Below are 15,942 nucleotides of genomic sequence, written 5' to 3'. Positions count from 1 at the left end.
CGAGGGGGGGGTCCCGGGGAGGGAGGGGGGGTCCCCCTATCAGCATGTGGCTCCTGGCACTGTGGCTGGTGGGGCTGGTGGGGGCTCAACGCGGGGGAGGGGGTCCCGGAGGTGGTTCCCCAGGTGGCCCTGGCCTGGGCCTCAGCAGCCTCGGGGAGGAGCGCTTCCCAGTGGTGAACACGGCCTACGGGCGAGTGCGTGGTGTGCGACGTGAGCTCAACAACGAGATCCTGGGCCCAGTGGTGCAGTTCTTGGGCGTGCCCTACGCCACCCCACCCCTGGGCGCCCGCCGCTTCCAGCCGCCAGAGGCCCCAGCCTCCTGGCCTGGCGTGCGCAACGCCACCACCCTGCCACCCGCCTGCCCGCAGAACCTGCACGGGGCGCTGCCCGCGATCATGCTGCCTGTGTGGTTCACGGACAACTTGGAGGCAGCCGCCACCTACGTGCAGAACCAGAGCGAGGACTGCCTGTACCTCAACCTCTACGTGCCCACCGAGGACGGTAAGGGCGCGGGCACCAGGCCGGGCATCCCGTGGACACAGCCCCCAAACACACATGCAGAACCTCCGGCGCTGGCACAGTCCGGGATGGGAGCTGGGCTTTGTGGAGACAGTGAGCAGACAGTATATCCCGGCCGGCTCTGCATGCCCTCCCGGGTGGGTTGGGTGCCGGCTGAGCAGTCCCAGGAATGACTGACTCCCATATAGACAGCCACCCAGGAGTTCATTGTGCCCAGAGAGAGCCAGTGGTAGAGTCAGCAGGCACTAGGCTGGACTGACCCTCCCCGACCCCACAGAGGGAGCACCCACCACCCTGCCTAGGCAGCCATTCCAGCTCTGCCCGCGCCCCCCTCCCCCCCAGGCCTGGACTTGTCCCTGGCTTGTCCACTTTAGCAACATCTATCCCTCAAGGACAGCACAGACTCCTCCTCTCCCCCAGACCAGTACAGCAGACTTCCACCTGTCACATCACGTCCAGAACCCCTGGCCTAAGCTGAGTGCCTCTTCTCCAGGATGCTATGTCCTCTGACTCCCAGACCATCCTGAAGGATCAGGGGAACTCCTGGCCAAGGGCCTCTCCACTCACAGCACCGCCCAGCCCTCCCCTCAGAACAGCTTCCCTGCTCTTCAGCTGGCTGGCTGTCAATAAGCCCTCAGTTCATTACAGCTCTGCTCAGAGTCCCCTGGAGGTCTCCGCCTGCCCACCTGCAGCACACTAAGATTAACCAGAGGGTCTTTCAGGGGAACTCCCAGCTGTCTACAACAAAGGCAGGCAGAACTCCAGCCACCTCAACAGACCGTCCTCACAGCCCATGCTACCCTTCTAACACCCATGTCACTACTCCAAAATACCCCACCCCTCAGCAGAGACCATCCACTCCTACCACACCCCACAGGCATTTTCCAACAACTTGACACATAGGTCTGGTACCAGGAACCCCTCTATGTACACCCTGCATACCCAGCACCCCCACATCATGTACGCAAGTCCCTCAACGGATCAGGGATCTCAACTACTCAACATTCAGATTGTGTACCCAACCAGCCTACGCACTGACCACATATATCGGGCGGGAACATCCGGCCGGTGAAATCATTTTGTCTGGCCCTGTCAAGGCACTAGGGGTGAGTTAAGGAAATGTTTGACCAAATACAGCAGGCTAATTTTTAAGTTAATAATTTTGTATGGCCTGTGAATGATGTGATAAATATCCACATGGCCCTTGGCAGAAAAAAGGTCCCCCACCCCTGAGTATGTGTTACAACACCCTACAAACTATAATTCCCCACACCTTCACCCAGCACACACCCCAGTACTTCTCTGAAATTGTGTATCCCATCACCCACACCTGTGGCTCCCAATATCCCTGGCTATAGATCATGTGTCTAGTAACACCCAGTCATAGATAGATCTTTATCCAATAACACTGTACCTGGACCATGTGCTCCACCAAAGTCCTCTCATGCCAACCTCAGAACCCCTCATGTACCTCAACCAACACATGTCCTTTCCAATAACTTTATGGACCATCTACCCTATATTGCTCATACCAACCATGTACCCTAACGCCCTAACTACCCATATACACCATGCCTCATAGTAACCCATACACACAATGCATAGAAGTATCATTTACTCTAATCCAGTGGTTCTCAACCTGCAGGTCGCGGCCCCTTTGGCGGTCAAACGACCCTTTCACAGGGGTCGCCTAAGACCATCCTGCATCTCAGATATTTACATTACGATTCATAACAGTAGCAACATTACAGTTATGAAGTAGCAACGAAAATAATGTTATGGTTGGGTCACAACATGAGGAACTGTATTTAAAGGGCCAGAAGGTTGAGAACCACTGCTCTAATCTCATCCAGATTCCAAAGCATCCTAATAGAACATTTACAGAACACCCTCTGTGTGAGAACCATCCACTCCACATTCTCCTGCACGCCCATGGACTACTTACCCCATCCAGTATTCTCCGGTGAATTCTTCACCCCAGGGCTTCCACACAGACTGTCCATCTCAACACTCCCCATTCGTGGACTCTCCACTCCCACATCTTCATACAGGCTGTCCAACCCATGTCCTCCTCAGTGGGTGGTCTCATCACCCCCCCGTGTGAAACATCCATCCAACACTTCCCGCCAATGGACTATCTACTCCAACATCTCCGTGTAAATTACCCACCCTGCCCCACGCCACCCATGCCCACACCTTCTGTATTTTTAACCGTCACTTACTGCCAACCTGCTGGGGGCCCGACACATTCAGGTGATCTCACTGAGTCTTCACACCGGCTGTGGAAGGAAGAGGTTGACTCAGGCACACACACACAGACAACATAGACACTTCATATTCTCACGTACACGCATGCCTTGCTGACTTCGCCCCATTCTCATCCTGTCACAGAGAACAGGCCCTGATCTTAATGGGTCCTCATGGGCCGTGATTGCCCGTTGGGAGAAGCCTTCCCCAGGCTGGCCTGGGCCCTGTTGACCCATCCCTCCCTCTGTGGTTGAGGTGAAACCAGTCAGCCTGGGGGAGCCCCCTCAGGCCCCTGGGTTCCAAATCTCCCCTGAAAGAAACCTAGAGCCAAACTCGGCCTCGTCTGGGTCCTCTCCTTGACAGTGGCCACACTTTGTGCCTCCGAGCGCTGCCTGGCACCTTGTGTGTCCGGCTGGCCCAGGGCACCGTGTTTCCTATTCCCTGTTTGTGGACTGAACCCCTGCACTGGGGGAGGGGGCTTTTGGCATTAAAACAAGGTTTGATGAGGGGCGAGTGCCCCTGGTGGGACATTTACCATCTGGGGGGAGAGCAGGCGTGGGTAGGGGATGAGGTTTTGCGGGGAGGGGTACAGAGGGAAGAGGTGGAGTGGAGGGCAAGACCTGATGACCCCTTTCCCTGCTTTGCCCCACATTGGGGAGATGGGGTGAGAAGCCAGGCCTGTGAGTGCGGGCGGAAGAGCAGTGCTGGGGCTGAGAGGCTGGGTAGGTGGGCAGGCAGCCGTAGCTGACCGGCCCCCAGCCCTCCAGGTTGGTCCAGAGGGAAGCAGAGTCCTTTCTGCGGCAGCCCTTCCTCTCCACAGCCTTGGGGAGCAGGCAGGTGCTTGGCTGGCCCTGAAGAGGGTCTGCGTGAGTGGTGGCCAGGTGGCACAGCTGGCCTTGGTCTCCCGGGCAGGCCTCCCCCCCCTCCAACCCGCCTCTAACACCGTTTCATTTCCAGCGACTAGCCAACACATGGACAAGCCAGATCCTTTCCAGCCAAGTCAGTATGTCTTAAGACAGGCCTCAGCCCACTTAGGCACCCCACCCCCACCCCCGCCACCACCAAAACAAGCCTTTTCTTTGGGGCATGACTTTTTCCGGGGAGGGGAACAAAATTGGGTTGTAGAAACGTTTTTCTCTTTTCTTGGTTTCTTTTTCTTGCAAACAAATTTTGCTTTTTTTGGCTTATTTTTTCTGCCCCCCCTCCCCCATCCTCCCCTTTTCTGCGTTCTGTCCTCCCTTCCCCATCCACAACCTCCCCCGACCCCCATCTTTCCCCACAAAATTGTCCTTTTTTCTCTGTTTTGTGTTCCCGGTCTTAGGTCCGCTCACAAAAAAACGTGACGAGGCGACGCTCAATCCGCCAGACACAGGTAGATTTAAAAACCCCCGCTGCTGCATGTGGTTGCTGATAAGAGGACGTTCACGTTCACGGCCCTGCCCCCAACTAAATGCCCCACAGCCCTCAAGGCCCTCAGTTGTTCTCCCAACTAAAAACGAAAAAGAAAAGAAAAGAAAAATTTATAATAATTGGAAAAGAGAATTATGAAAACTTCAAACGAAATTTGAACAATGTTGGACCCACTAGAAAACCTGCAAGAAAAGCTAAACCTGGCGAAAACAAAATGAAAAAAGAAATTGGAATGTCAGAAAAAAAATAAAACACCAAAGAATTGGATAAAATGCTTAGAGTTTTACCGAAATTTGGACTGTTTTGAAACTTGTGAAATGTAACATTTGAAAAAACAATTTAAATTTGTAGCAAAACATTTGAAAAAAAAAATTTCAGATGGCAAATTGATGACACAATCGAAACATCAGAAACCTGGTACAATTTCCAAAAGCCTGTCAGATGCAGGAAACGCAAACATTTGAAGCAAATTAAAGAATTTGGAAATTTTTGAAAACAGGGCCCAATATCTTGAAGTTTCACCACAAAATTTTGAAAAGAAAAAAAAAATGCAAAGAACTTTTTTCTTTTTTTCTTTTTTTCCAAAAAACGGATCTTTTTTTTTTTTTTTTTTTTTTTTTCTTCTTGTTGAATCTGCCCCAAGAGCTTCTTGCTTTTTGGTTGTTGTTTTTTTCTTTCTTGATCCCGTTTTTTGTTGTGGGTTTTGAATTCTTGTTGCCCCAGCCCCCCTTCTTGCTCCTTCCCTGTCTGACTCCCCTCCCCGCACTCGGGAGTGGAGGTGCTGGGTGGGGAGGAGTGGGGAGAGCTAAGGACATTTAGGACAGGACTTGGACTCCAGCTTGAACTACTGGAAGGCCACTGGCGGTTCAGGAGCAAAGAGAAATTTGGGGAGGGACACACAGGGGGCACTGCCCACCCAGAAGCTCCTGGCCAAATCAGGCAGAGGGAGGTGGCGGAGAAGGTCCTAAGAGATAGGAGGCGGGAAGCCGCTGGGGGTGGAGGGAAGTATCTTAGTGACCTGTTGACCCTCTGGCTAGAAGAAAGTTCCTAGGGGGATGCAGGAGGCCGGCAGGGCCATGGGGACCCACTGTGGAGGCCTGGCTCTTGTTTGCCGAGGGCCTAGTTTAGTCAGAGATTGCAGGTGTCAAGAAAGGAAGGTCTGTGGGCCAGGGCTCACCCAGCCCTGGTGCTGTAATGCATCATGGAGAGGCTGCAGGGGAGGGCACGTCCGACGTATGTAGCCTTGGGGACTGTGGCAAGTCCCCTCAGACTCCCACTCCTCAGTCCAGCCTGGAGTGCCCCAAAGTCTACTACCTGTCGCAGTGATTAGGGGATCCTCTGGGGACATGACGAGAGAAAGGTCCGGTGCAGAACCCAGGGCTCAGGCCAGTTTGCAGGGGGTTCCGTGACTTAGAGCGGCACCCTGGCTTCATTAAGCAGGCTCTCTCCCACCCTGCCTCCTTCTGCCATAGTAATTAGGCTGGGGGTTGCCATGGTGACAGGGGAGGTGACCTAGAAAGGAATTAGGGCGGGGAGGAGACCAAGCCCCCAGGGACCCTAGGGCCTGGCACCCCCTCATGGACAGACTAGGCTACCATGTGGAGCTGAGGCCCAAGGCCTAAGTCTGAGAAAAGGCCAGGATCCTCCCAGCATCTTTAGCTCCAGCGCCAGCCTTAGGAGCACACTCTCCCTAGGAGCAGGAGGAGATTTGCTGTGTGTGGGGGGGAGGGGTCCCCTGGATCCAGATGCCCTGAGGAGGGCCACACCCACCCCTGCCTCTGTTAGGGTTCCTGGAAGGTCTGCCTGGCACTGGAAGAAGTGCTGTGGAGCAGACTGGCAGGAGGTGGGGAGGGACCAGCTCCCAGAGCTAGCTGGGGAGGGAGGGCGGGGAATCCGGTCTTGCCCCCCAGGGATGGGAATGGCATGTCCCCTGAGCTCTGGGCTGGTCTTCAGCAGGCCTGGGAGCTGGGAGGAGCTGCTTCTGGTCTCACTGTGTCCTTGTCCCCCACTCCTGGCCCACCTGCCCACCCCCTCCCCACGCAGATATCCGGGACTCGGGGAAGAAGCCTGTGATGCTGTTTCTGCACAGCGGCTCCTACATGGAGGGCACCGGGAACATGTTCGATGGCTCTGTCCTGGCCGCCTATGGCAACGTCATTGTAGCCACGCTCAACTACCGGCTTGGGGTGCTCGGTGAGGGAGGGCAGCCAAACCTAGGGAGTCTGGGAGGGGGGCCTGGTGGGTGGGGGGCCTTTAAACCCAGCAGCAGCAACAAAATGGCTTCTGGGATGGACTGAGCTGCCCTGATAAGGGGCAAGGACACTGTAACACCCCCAGGTAGCTCCCTTTCTGCCTTTACCTCCAGGTTTCCTCAGCACTGGGGACCAGGCTGCGAAAGGCAACTATGGACTCCTGGACCAGATCCAGGCCCTGCGCTGGCTCAGTGAGAACATCGCCCACTTTGGGGGTGACCCCGAGCGCATCACCATCTTTGGGTCTGGGGCAGGCGCATCCTGTGTCAACCTTCTGATCCTCTCCCACCATTCGGAAGGTACCGGCAACCTCATCAGCCTGCCAGCCCCGTCCCCTTTCCCGTATCCCTGAACCTGCCGGGTCCCCCTTCTCTCTTGGGCTGACACTGCCCAGCCTGAAGCTTGCCTGTCCCCCCAGGGTTATTCCAGAAGGCCATCGCCCAGAGTGGCACTGCCATTTCCAGCTGGTCTGTCAACTATCAGCCGCTCAAATATACACGGCTGCTGGCGGCCAAGGTGGGCTGTGACCGGGAGGACAGCGCTGAAGCTGTGGAGTGTCTGCGCCGGAAGCCTTCCCGGGAGCTGGTGGACCAGGACGTGCAGCCCGCCCGGTATGGGTGTTGGGACGGGGGTGGGAGAGGGCCAGGGTCAGGTCTGCGCTCACCTCGCTGGTTCCAGGGAGGTTGAGGGTGAGAGGTGTCTGCAGGCATTTTCTGATGGCCCTGTCTTCTATTCTTGGGAGCTTTCCCCAAGTATGCACAGGGTGCCCGAAAGTGCTTCAGAGAAGACCTCCCAACAGGCCAAGTGCCCTTGAGGGATCCTAGATGTTAACTCAGGAGCAGTGTTTTCAGGGCAAAGGCTCAGCAAGCTCTGAGCCCAGTGGAGGCCAGCGAGCTGGTGACGAGACCCTACCCCTTCTCCCCAGCTACCATATCGCCTTCGGGCCCGTGGTGGACGGCGACGTCGTCCCCGATGACCCTGAGATCCTCATGCAGCAGGGAGAATTCCTAAATTACGACATGCTCATCGGTGTCAACCAAGGAGAGGGCCTCAAGTTCGTGGAGGACTCAGCAGAGAGCGAGGACGGCGTGTCCGCCAGCGCCTTTGACTTCACAGTCTCCAACTTTGTGGACAACCTGTATTCCTACCCGGGGGGCAAGGATGTGCTGCGGGAGACCATCAAGTTCATGTACACAGACTGGGCCGACCGGGACAACGGTGAGATGCGGCGCAAGACCCTGCTGGCACTCTTTACTGATCACCAGTGGGTGGCACCAGCCGTGGCCACCGCCAAGCTGCATGCCGACTACCAGTCCCCCGTCTACTTTTACACCTTCTACCACCACTGCCAGGCTGAGGGCCGGCCCGAGTGGGCAGACGCAGCGCACGGGGATGAGCTCCCCTACGTCTTCGGGGTGCCCATGGTGGGTGCCACCGACCTCTTCCCCTGCAATTTCTCTAAGAATGATGTCATGCTCAGCGCCGTGGTCATGACCTACTGGACCAACTTCGCCAAGACTGGGTGAGGGCCAGAGGGGCTGGGCGGGGCTCCATGCAGGCCAAGGCGCACACACCTCCACCCCCAGTCCTCCTCCCTCTCCCTCCCTCACAAGGCCCTCTGCCATCGGCACTCTTGCCTTTCCAACTCAGACACCTGCTGGACACCTGCTCTGTGCCAGGCACTGAGTTGCGTGTTGGAGCCTCGGCAGTTAAGCACAGAGGTCCCTGTCCGTTCTGGGGTGGGCTCCCTTGGTGGCTTTGGCTCCATGCCTGTCTCTTCATCCCTCCCTTGCCTGGTCGCCCTCTCTCTTTCTTCTCCCAGGGCTCTGCCCTCTGACTACTCCCATCTGTGTATGAGTATGTGTGAGCGATTGTGTCTGTCTTTATTGCTGTCTCTACATCGCTCACCCTTGAAAGCCATTGATCTCTCTCCCTTTCCCTTTGGTCTGTTTGCTTCTTGTTGCTGATTTCACCCCGGCTGCCTCTCAGGTGTCTTTGTCTTCCTGTTTCTACGTGTCTCTATCTCAGGCTCAGCCTCTGCCTCTCCCACTGGCTATTTCTCTGTCTCTGCTTATCTCTGTCCCTCAGTCCTCATCTCTGTCTCTAGCAGTCTGTCTCTTTCCCTCTTTGTTTTTCTATGTCTCTGGCAATTTCTCTCTCTTTGTATCCATCTCTGCCTCTGGTTTCCTCTGCCTTTCCGCTGTTTCCCTGGCTCTCTGCATCTCTGTCTCCCTCCCCCGCCCTCCCCCACCTTCTCGCCCTGTGGGAGCCTCACCCTCACTCCTCCTTTCCCTGCCCTCCTGTGCCCACAGCGACCCCAACCAGCCGGTGCCGCAGGACACCAAGTTCATCCACACCAAGCCCAACCGCTTTGAGGAGGTGGTGTGGAGCAAGTTCAACAGCAAGGAGAAGCAGTACCTGCACATCGGCTTGAAGCCGCGCGTGCGCGACAACTACCGTGCCAACAAGGTGGCCTTCTGGCTGGAGCTCGTGCCCCACCTGCACAACCTGCACACGGAGATCTTCACCACCACCACGCGCCTGCCTCCCTACGCCACGCGCTGGCCGCCGCGCCCGCCGCCCGGCGCCCCAGGCACACGCCGGCCCCCCTCACCTGCCACGCTGCCACCCGAGCCCGAGCCCGAGCCAGGCCCCAGGGCCTACGACCGCTTGCCTGGGGACTCCCGGGACTACTCCACAGAGCTGAGCGTCACTGTGGCCGTGGGCGCCTCCCTTCTCTTCCTCAACATCCTGGCCTTTGCTGCCCTCTACTACAAGCGGGACCGGCGGCAGGAGCTGCGGTGCCGGCGGCTCAGCCCCCCTGGGGGGTCAGGCTCCGGTGTGCCTGGTGGGGGCCCCCTGCTCCCTACCACCGGCCGAGAGCTGCCACCAGAAGAGGAGCTGGTGTCACTGCAGCTGAAACGGGGCGGCGGCGTCGGGGCAGACCCCGCTGAGGCCCTGCGCCCCGCCTGCCCACCCGACTACACCCTGGCCCTGCGCCGGGCACCAGACGATGTGCCTCTCTTGGCCCCCGGGGCCCTGACCCTGCTGCCCAGTGGCCTGGGACCGCCACCTCCCCCGCCGCCACCCTCCCTCCACCCATTTGGGCCCTTCCCCCCACCTCCTCCCACCGCTACCAGCCACAACAACACTCTACCCCACCCCCACTCCACTACCCGGGTATAGGGGACAGCTTGGGGGGGCCTCCTCCCCAGCCCTCCCATCGGCAGGAAGTGCCACCCGGAAGGCAGGGAGGAGGACCTGCAACAGGCTTTTCTTGTCCCACGTGGAGGGACACGAGGTGGACGTGGGTCTCCTCCCCAGGATGCGTGTGTTCCCATGCACAGAGGCCCCTTTTCTCTGGACCTGGGCCTTTGAACAACTGGGGGGTGCTCCGTCCCCTCCATCGGGACCCCAGCCTTCGGTGTGTGGAAGCGCGGGGGGGTGTCCCACGCGGAGGTGTGCTTTCTCACGGGGGGTGTTTTCCCATGTGCAGGGTGAGGTTTTTTTTGCCGCCCTGGACACATGTTGGCCCTCTCAAAGAGTTTCTGCGGGGATTTGTACCCCAGAATCATACTCCCTCATGCCTTCTCCCGCCTCCTCTCTCCGCCCCCCACCCCGTGGAGACCCTGGAAGTGGTGTGCTCATGTACAGCGACCCTTGGCCACAGGATAACACAGGGTGGTTCTGGGAAGCAGTGAGGACCAGCCCCCTACCCACGCCGCACCCCTCCGCCCTGGGAAGCATGTTTTCCCGCCCGTGGCACAAGTCAGCGAAGCATGGTCTCCTGGGTAGGCCTCGCCTTCCATAGCCGACAGCCCCTGCAGGGGCGGGAGACCCGGGCAGCCTGTCCGCCCGGGAGCTTGTCCCATAGGTCCAGGGCACACTCTGAGTGGAAACATGTTCTTGCATGTGGATGTGTGTTTTCCCATGCAGATGGTCCCTTCTCTCCAGTACCTCCCTGCATCCCCCAGGCCTCAGGCCCAGCACCGAGTTCCTCCTCACACAGCAGGTGGGAACAGACTTCACACTGGCAGAAGCGGAGGGGGGTGCATAGAGGCTCAGGGGAGAGCTCTGCTCCTCCCTCCCCCAGAGATGCGGAGTTGGGGGTCAGGGCCGTGGGACCTGCCACCTGTAGAGGCCATGCATGTTTGACCAAAGCCCTCACTGGGGTCTGCGGACAGCCTTTCCCTCAGTCCTCAGACCATTACTCATCTGTGCCAAACTGGGTCGGTGGGTTTGCCAAGAGCTCCCCAGTCCTGGGCCAGAGTAGGTAGATGTGGGAGCAGGTGGGATACAGGAGGGGGAAGTGGCAGCTATAGGGGTCCTACCTGTGTCTCTCGTCTCCTCATCCCCCTGTGCCTCCGTTCCCTTTTCCCACGCCTCTTTCTCCCTCTTAGGAGCCATCCCTGTGTCTGTGTCAGACCAGCCCCTCCCCTCAGCTGCCCATTCCCTGTCTGTGACCTGCCCCCTCTGCCCTCAGCTGCCAGGGCTGAAGGAAAGGGGACGTGGAGGGGGAGGGGAGGAGAGCCAGGGGGGAAGGCTTCATGGTTGGGGAGAGAATGAGGTCAGCTCGCTGAGAAGCAGGTGGAGGGGGCAATGGGGCCAGGTCTTGGTCAGACACCAGCCGGAAGAATGTGAAAGGATGTGTAAGGTGACCGCCCAGAGGGGACCTGAGCCTACAGGGAAAGGAGCCTCGCCAGGAGGGTTCTAAGGGCACCAGTGGAGGAGAGAATCCTTGTCCGCTGGCCTTTTGTGGGTTGTTAGTGCCAAACTTGAGTTGGGGCTGGGGTGCTGTCTTCCGCTGACATCGGATCCGGAATCCCTGGTCTTGGCTCCCCAGAACTTTGCCCCTTGACCGTCCCTCCTCCCACTTCCACCCATGGGACCTTCTTTTCCCACCCCTCTCCTGCCTGGTCTAGTTCCTTTCCAAACAGCCATGCCCTCTAAATGCCAGGGCTCTGGGCCCTGAACCCTACAGACAGATGTCTCACACATTGGGGCATGGGAGAGGGGCTGGGGGACCCCATGATTCAGCCACGGACTCCAATGCCCAATCCCTCTCCCCAGAACAGTTCCCTGACAACCCCATGTCCCTGCCCTTCGCAGCTCTGTACACATTTTTAAACCTGGCAAAAGATGAAGAGAATATTGTAAATATAAAGTTTAACTGTTGGTTGTGCCTGCTGTGATGTTAGGGGGTGGGGGCAGGGCGTTTTGAAGAAACAAGCCTTGGGGGTGTGACTGCTGATGAGGGAGCTCTGTAGCCACGGCCCTTTTCAGCAATAGCTCTGAGGCCTCGTCACTGAAGGGGAGTGGGTGCTGAGTAAGGTTGCCATGGTAATGGGGCTATTTAGGGAGATAAGATTAGGACCCACCCTGGCCCAGTGGCTCAGTTAGTTGGAGCATTGTCCCATACACCAGAAGGTTTCGGGTTCGATTCCTGGTCACATATCCAGGTGGTGGGTTTGATCCCTGATCTGGGTGTGTACAGAGGACAACCGATTGATGTTTCTTTCTCTCTCTCTCAACATATCCTCAGATGAGGATTCTTTTAAAAAAAGAAAAGAAAAAAGAAAAAGATTAGGGCCCGTGTCTGTGCAGAGGACTGAGCCTGGTGTAGAAAAGGACCAGATGGGCTGATGGGCGTGGACACCAGGCAGGCTGGAGGGCCTCGCTAGCTGGTCCAGGTAGCTGGCCACAGGAGGGGCATACAGGGTGCGGGGTTGGTTTCTTCCACGGTGTGGGCCCAGGCCAGAGGGTTAATCCCGGGCCAGGGCTCTCCCTCTTGGCACATTGTGAGGAGCAGCCCCGGCATCATTGTGACCCGCCTACCCCCAGGGGCCTCTGGGTCAGGCCCGCGGGCTGCTGGGGACTGTGGCACAGTGGGTTGGGGGTCTAGGGGCCCCGGTGGTCCTAGGGACCCCCATGGCTGTGGCTGAGCAGCCATGGCCCAGGTGCGCCTCATATCACAGCCCCAACACCAACAGCTGCCAGGACCTGGGCAACTCGATCCTGTTGCTGCTGGGCCTCATCATCTGCATGAACATTGGCATCAACATGGTGACGCTGGTGAGGGCAGGGCTGGGTGGAAGGGTGCCGGCGGGCTGGCGGGGGGCAGGCCTGGTGGCCAGGGCCTACGTGGGGTCACCGTGCCTTTCCCCCAGCTTTGGCGCAGACTCCGTTTCTTCTTACACAAAATGTTCTGCAGAATTGTTTCTGAGAAAGGTAAGCTGAGCCCGGGGTGGGGGGGGCGCTGGTTAGGGCAGAGGAGGGGCAGATGCCCAATGTTCTTGCCCTTGACCCCCAGCTGGCCCCTTCCCCTCCCAGTCTCCCCTCTCACATGCCACAGCTGTGCAGCTTCTCTCCCCGAACCCTGCTCTCTGCCCCGTAGGCGCCCGTGTCCCCCGCAGCCTCTCCCCTCTCCCTACCCACAGAAGCGTCTAAGTCATCCTCACCGAGAAAGAAGACCCAGCACTCAAAGCCGAGCCCCCCTGCAGTCCACCTTCGATGCACCATGGACCCTGTGCAAATGACCGTGACCCCCCGACCCACTCGCCGCCAGCGCCATCGAGGCTGCTCCGCACACCGTGCCCACCACCCAGGAGCCTGGGCCCCCGACACCGACGACGACGAGGAGAAGCACCCTCATCGGCACGGGGCGATCTGCTCCCACAACTGGGATCACCCCTCGGACTGGGACGGCTTCCAATCCGCCCAGGGGTTCTGGGATCCCTGGGCCCAGGACACTGCGGGGCTGCCCACCCAGGGCATTCGCTTCCAGGAGACCGTAGAGAGAAGACCCCTCAAAAGAGAGATGCGGTCGGAGATGAGCTTAGAGGCCTATGTGTACCCTGTGAACCCCCCGCCCCCCAGCCCACAGTGCCACAAGAACGGAGGGCGGGCGGGAGCTGAGGGGGGGCAGGAGCCGTGCTCGCCTGACCCCCCAGCACCCAAGGGTCCAGCAGCTGTCCCAGATATCCCCCAGAGGCACCCCTCACGCCACCTAGTGTATGACGCCCTTGACGTGAGGCGGCGGCTTCGGGAGCTGACGCAGGAGGTGGAGTCTCTGGCCCACTGTTACCCCATGGCCACCAGAGCCAACGCTGCCGGAGGGGCGACCAAGGACAAGGACTGGGTATACCGTCCGCTGACAGAGAGGTGACTGGAGAAGAATAAAAAACAGAGAGAAGCTGGTGTGTGGTGGTTTGGAGCCCCGGGGGGGGGGGGTTGGCGGGAGAGGGGGAGCAGTGCAGGGCCCACACAGCTCCTAGAAGCCCTGGTTGCTAAGGAAACGATCTCCTTGGGAACAGGGCCTGGAGAGCCCTGAGGACCCTCATCCACCTCTTGGCCTCAATCTATCAACCCTGTCCTCAGACCTCTTCCAGGCCCTTCTGGGTTCTACGGTTCCCATCTGCCTCCGCCCAGTTCTCTTTAGTGCCCAGAAAGGGCCCCCGCCAATCCTACCCCAGATGCCCAGGCAGCCCACACTGGAAGGGAGACCTCCGCCCGCATGGTCTGGGCCCTCCGTGGTCTGGTTCCTGCCAGAGCCCCGGTTTAGGCTGCAGCTGTGGGTGAGGTGTGGTTCCCTCTCAGCCCTCATTTCTTTTTCTTCTTCTTTTTTAAATCTTTAAACCTTTTTTCTTCCTCTTCAAAAAATTATTTATTTCCTTTTAATCCTCACCTCAGGATATTTTCCCCATTGATTTCCAGAGAGAGTGGAAGGGAGGGAGGGGAGAGAGAGAGAGAATGAGAGAGAGAGAGAGAGAGATAGAGAGAGAGAAACATTGGTGTAAGAGAGACACATTGATTGGCTGCCTCCCACGTGGGCCTCTACTGGGGTTGGGGATCCTGCAGTGGAGGTACATGCTCTTGACCAGGACTTGAACCTGCAACCCTTCACGGGTTGACGCTCTAACCACTGAGAAAACCGGTCAGGGCTCAACCCTTGTTTCTTTGGGGAGGGAAGGCAGCCGGCCCTCACCGTTCCCCAGTCAGAACCTTAAGTTCCTGTGTCCTTAAGCGGGCTTAGAGCAGAGGATGAGAAACCGGGGACACTCTCACGGGCTGTGCCCGCCCTCTTCTGATTCCTATCGTCATGTCACAAGCGAGGAGACAGCAGCTCAGAGAGGCAAGTGCATCCCCTGACAGAGAGGTGATTGGAAAAGAATTTAAAAAGAGAGAGAGAGAGAGAGAGAGAGAGGGAAGCTGGTTTGTGGTCGTTTGGTGGGGGACGGGGGGGCCGGTCACACAGACATCAAGGATCAACTTCACGGCCTCAGATGCTTCACCCCCTGCTTCTGCAGGTAGAGTCTCATTGCCAGAGTCAGCTTCGCCCATCGGAGTCTCCCCCCTGCCTTAGTTTGCCATGCGAACTCTCCAGAGTATTCCATCCATCGAGAGCAGCTGGGACTACACACATTCACACTCACATACACACACACGTGCGCACACACAACTTGGGAACGAGGCGCCATGTGAGCGCACCACGCTGAGGCGGCCGGACCTCACCTCCATTCCAGATGGGCTCCGGGAATGTGAGCAGACAGGCCTTCCGTGAATCGCCCGGCTTCTCTGTCATTTTCATTCGGTTAATGCCCCGATCGTTTGCAGCTGACTGCATTCAGGGGGCGTGTACCAAGCACCTACTCTGTGTTTGGAGCCTTGATGGAAAATGCCTACTGGCTGTTCCTCTATTTCTGCTGAGTAGTTTATTGTGCAGACAAATGACTTGTGGTTCCCAGGGCACCCCTTTCACAGACACCAGTGATGAACCTGGTTTAAATAAAAAACTTCGTCATATCAACAATTACATCTATTTTGTGCTTTGTGAGATTAATGTTTTATTTTAAAATTTTTTTTTTTATTGATTTCAGAGAGGAAAAGAGGGGGGGGAGATGGATAGAAACATCAATGATGAGAGAGAATCATCGATTGGCTGCCTCCTGCACACCCCCCACTGGGGATCGAGCCCACAACCCAGCCATGCGCTCCCCCCCCCCTCCCGCCCCGGGCCAGAATTGAACCCGGGACCCTTCAGTCCACAGGCGGATGCTCCATCCACTGAGCCAAACCAGCCAGGGATAATGTGGTTTTCTTAAGGTGGTAGCTAACAGTTTTTCAACTTGAAGGGGTGGCTCAGTGGGAGGGCCATTGGTTAAGGACCAGGTCCATGGTTGGAGGGGGTCCCTGACAGAGGCAGCAACCCCAGCAAGGTAGAAACCAGTCTTGCTCTGAAGCAAAGGGGCTTATAGGCTCAGTGACCACCAACACCGAGGGCTGAAATCCCTGGCCAGAAAGGATGGTTAGGGTAGGGCCAGAGGTATGACAGGGAAATGGTCAGGACGAATGTACAGTGAGGTGACTTCAGAGGGGACTCTTGCTGTCACCCATCCATCTAGTCACCCTAGATCAGTGGTTCTCAACCTTCCTAATGCCACGACCCTTTAATACAGTTCCTCATGTTGTGGTGACCCCCAACCATAAAATTATTTTTGTTGTTACTTCCTAACTG

General features: G+C 57.6%; 2 protein-coding genes across 3 annotated transcripts; both read left to right on the top strand.

Moving 5' to 3' along the window:
* Positions 1-44: 44 nt before the first annotated feature.
* Positions 45-11,603, top strand: NLGN2 (neuroligin 2; the record flags this gene model as incomplete). Its single annotated transcript, XM_081109659.1, has 7 exons — positions 45-501; positions 4,088-4,138; positions 6,220-6,369; positions 6,542-6,727; positions 6,847-7,039; positions 7,354-7,950; positions 8,741-11,603. 7 exons carry the CDS (start codon positions 45-47, stop codon positions 9,612-9,614), a joined length of 2,508 nt encoding a protein of 835 aa, XP_080965785.1. The 3' UTR covers positions 9,615-11,603.
* A 223-nt stretch (positions 11,604-11,826) lies between these two features.
* On the top strand, positions 11,827-15,232 carry SPEM1 (spermatid maturation 1). Of its 2 annotated transcripts, XM_081109673.1 has the most exons (4): positions 11,827-12,118; positions 12,419-12,500; positions 12,596-12,656; positions 12,866-15,226. In XM_081109673.1, the coding sequence occupies exons 2-4, from the start codon at positions 12,471-12,473 to the stop codon at positions 13,591-13,593; spliced, it is 819 nt and encodes a 272-aa protein (XP_080965799.1). In that variant the 5' UTR covers positions 11,827-12,118; positions 12,419-12,470; the 3' UTR covers positions 13,594-15,226. The 2 variants fall into 2 exon arrangements, with proteins under 2 accessions (XP_080965799.1, XP_080965798.1); XM_081109672.1 differs by having other exon boundaries at positions 11,881-12,500; positions 12,866-15,232.
* Positions 15,233-15,942: the final 710 nt, after the last annotated feature.

The sequence above is a fragment of the Myotis nattereri genome (assembly GCF_964212035.1).
Source record: "Myotis nattereri genome assembly, chromosome: 16".
Lineage (NCBI taxonomy): Eukaryota > Metazoa > Chordata > Mammalia > Chiroptera > Vespertilionidae > Myotis > Myotis nattereri.
The sequence above is the reverse complement of the archived record's forward strand: the minus strand, read 5'-3'. Positions and strand labels throughout refer to the sequence as shown.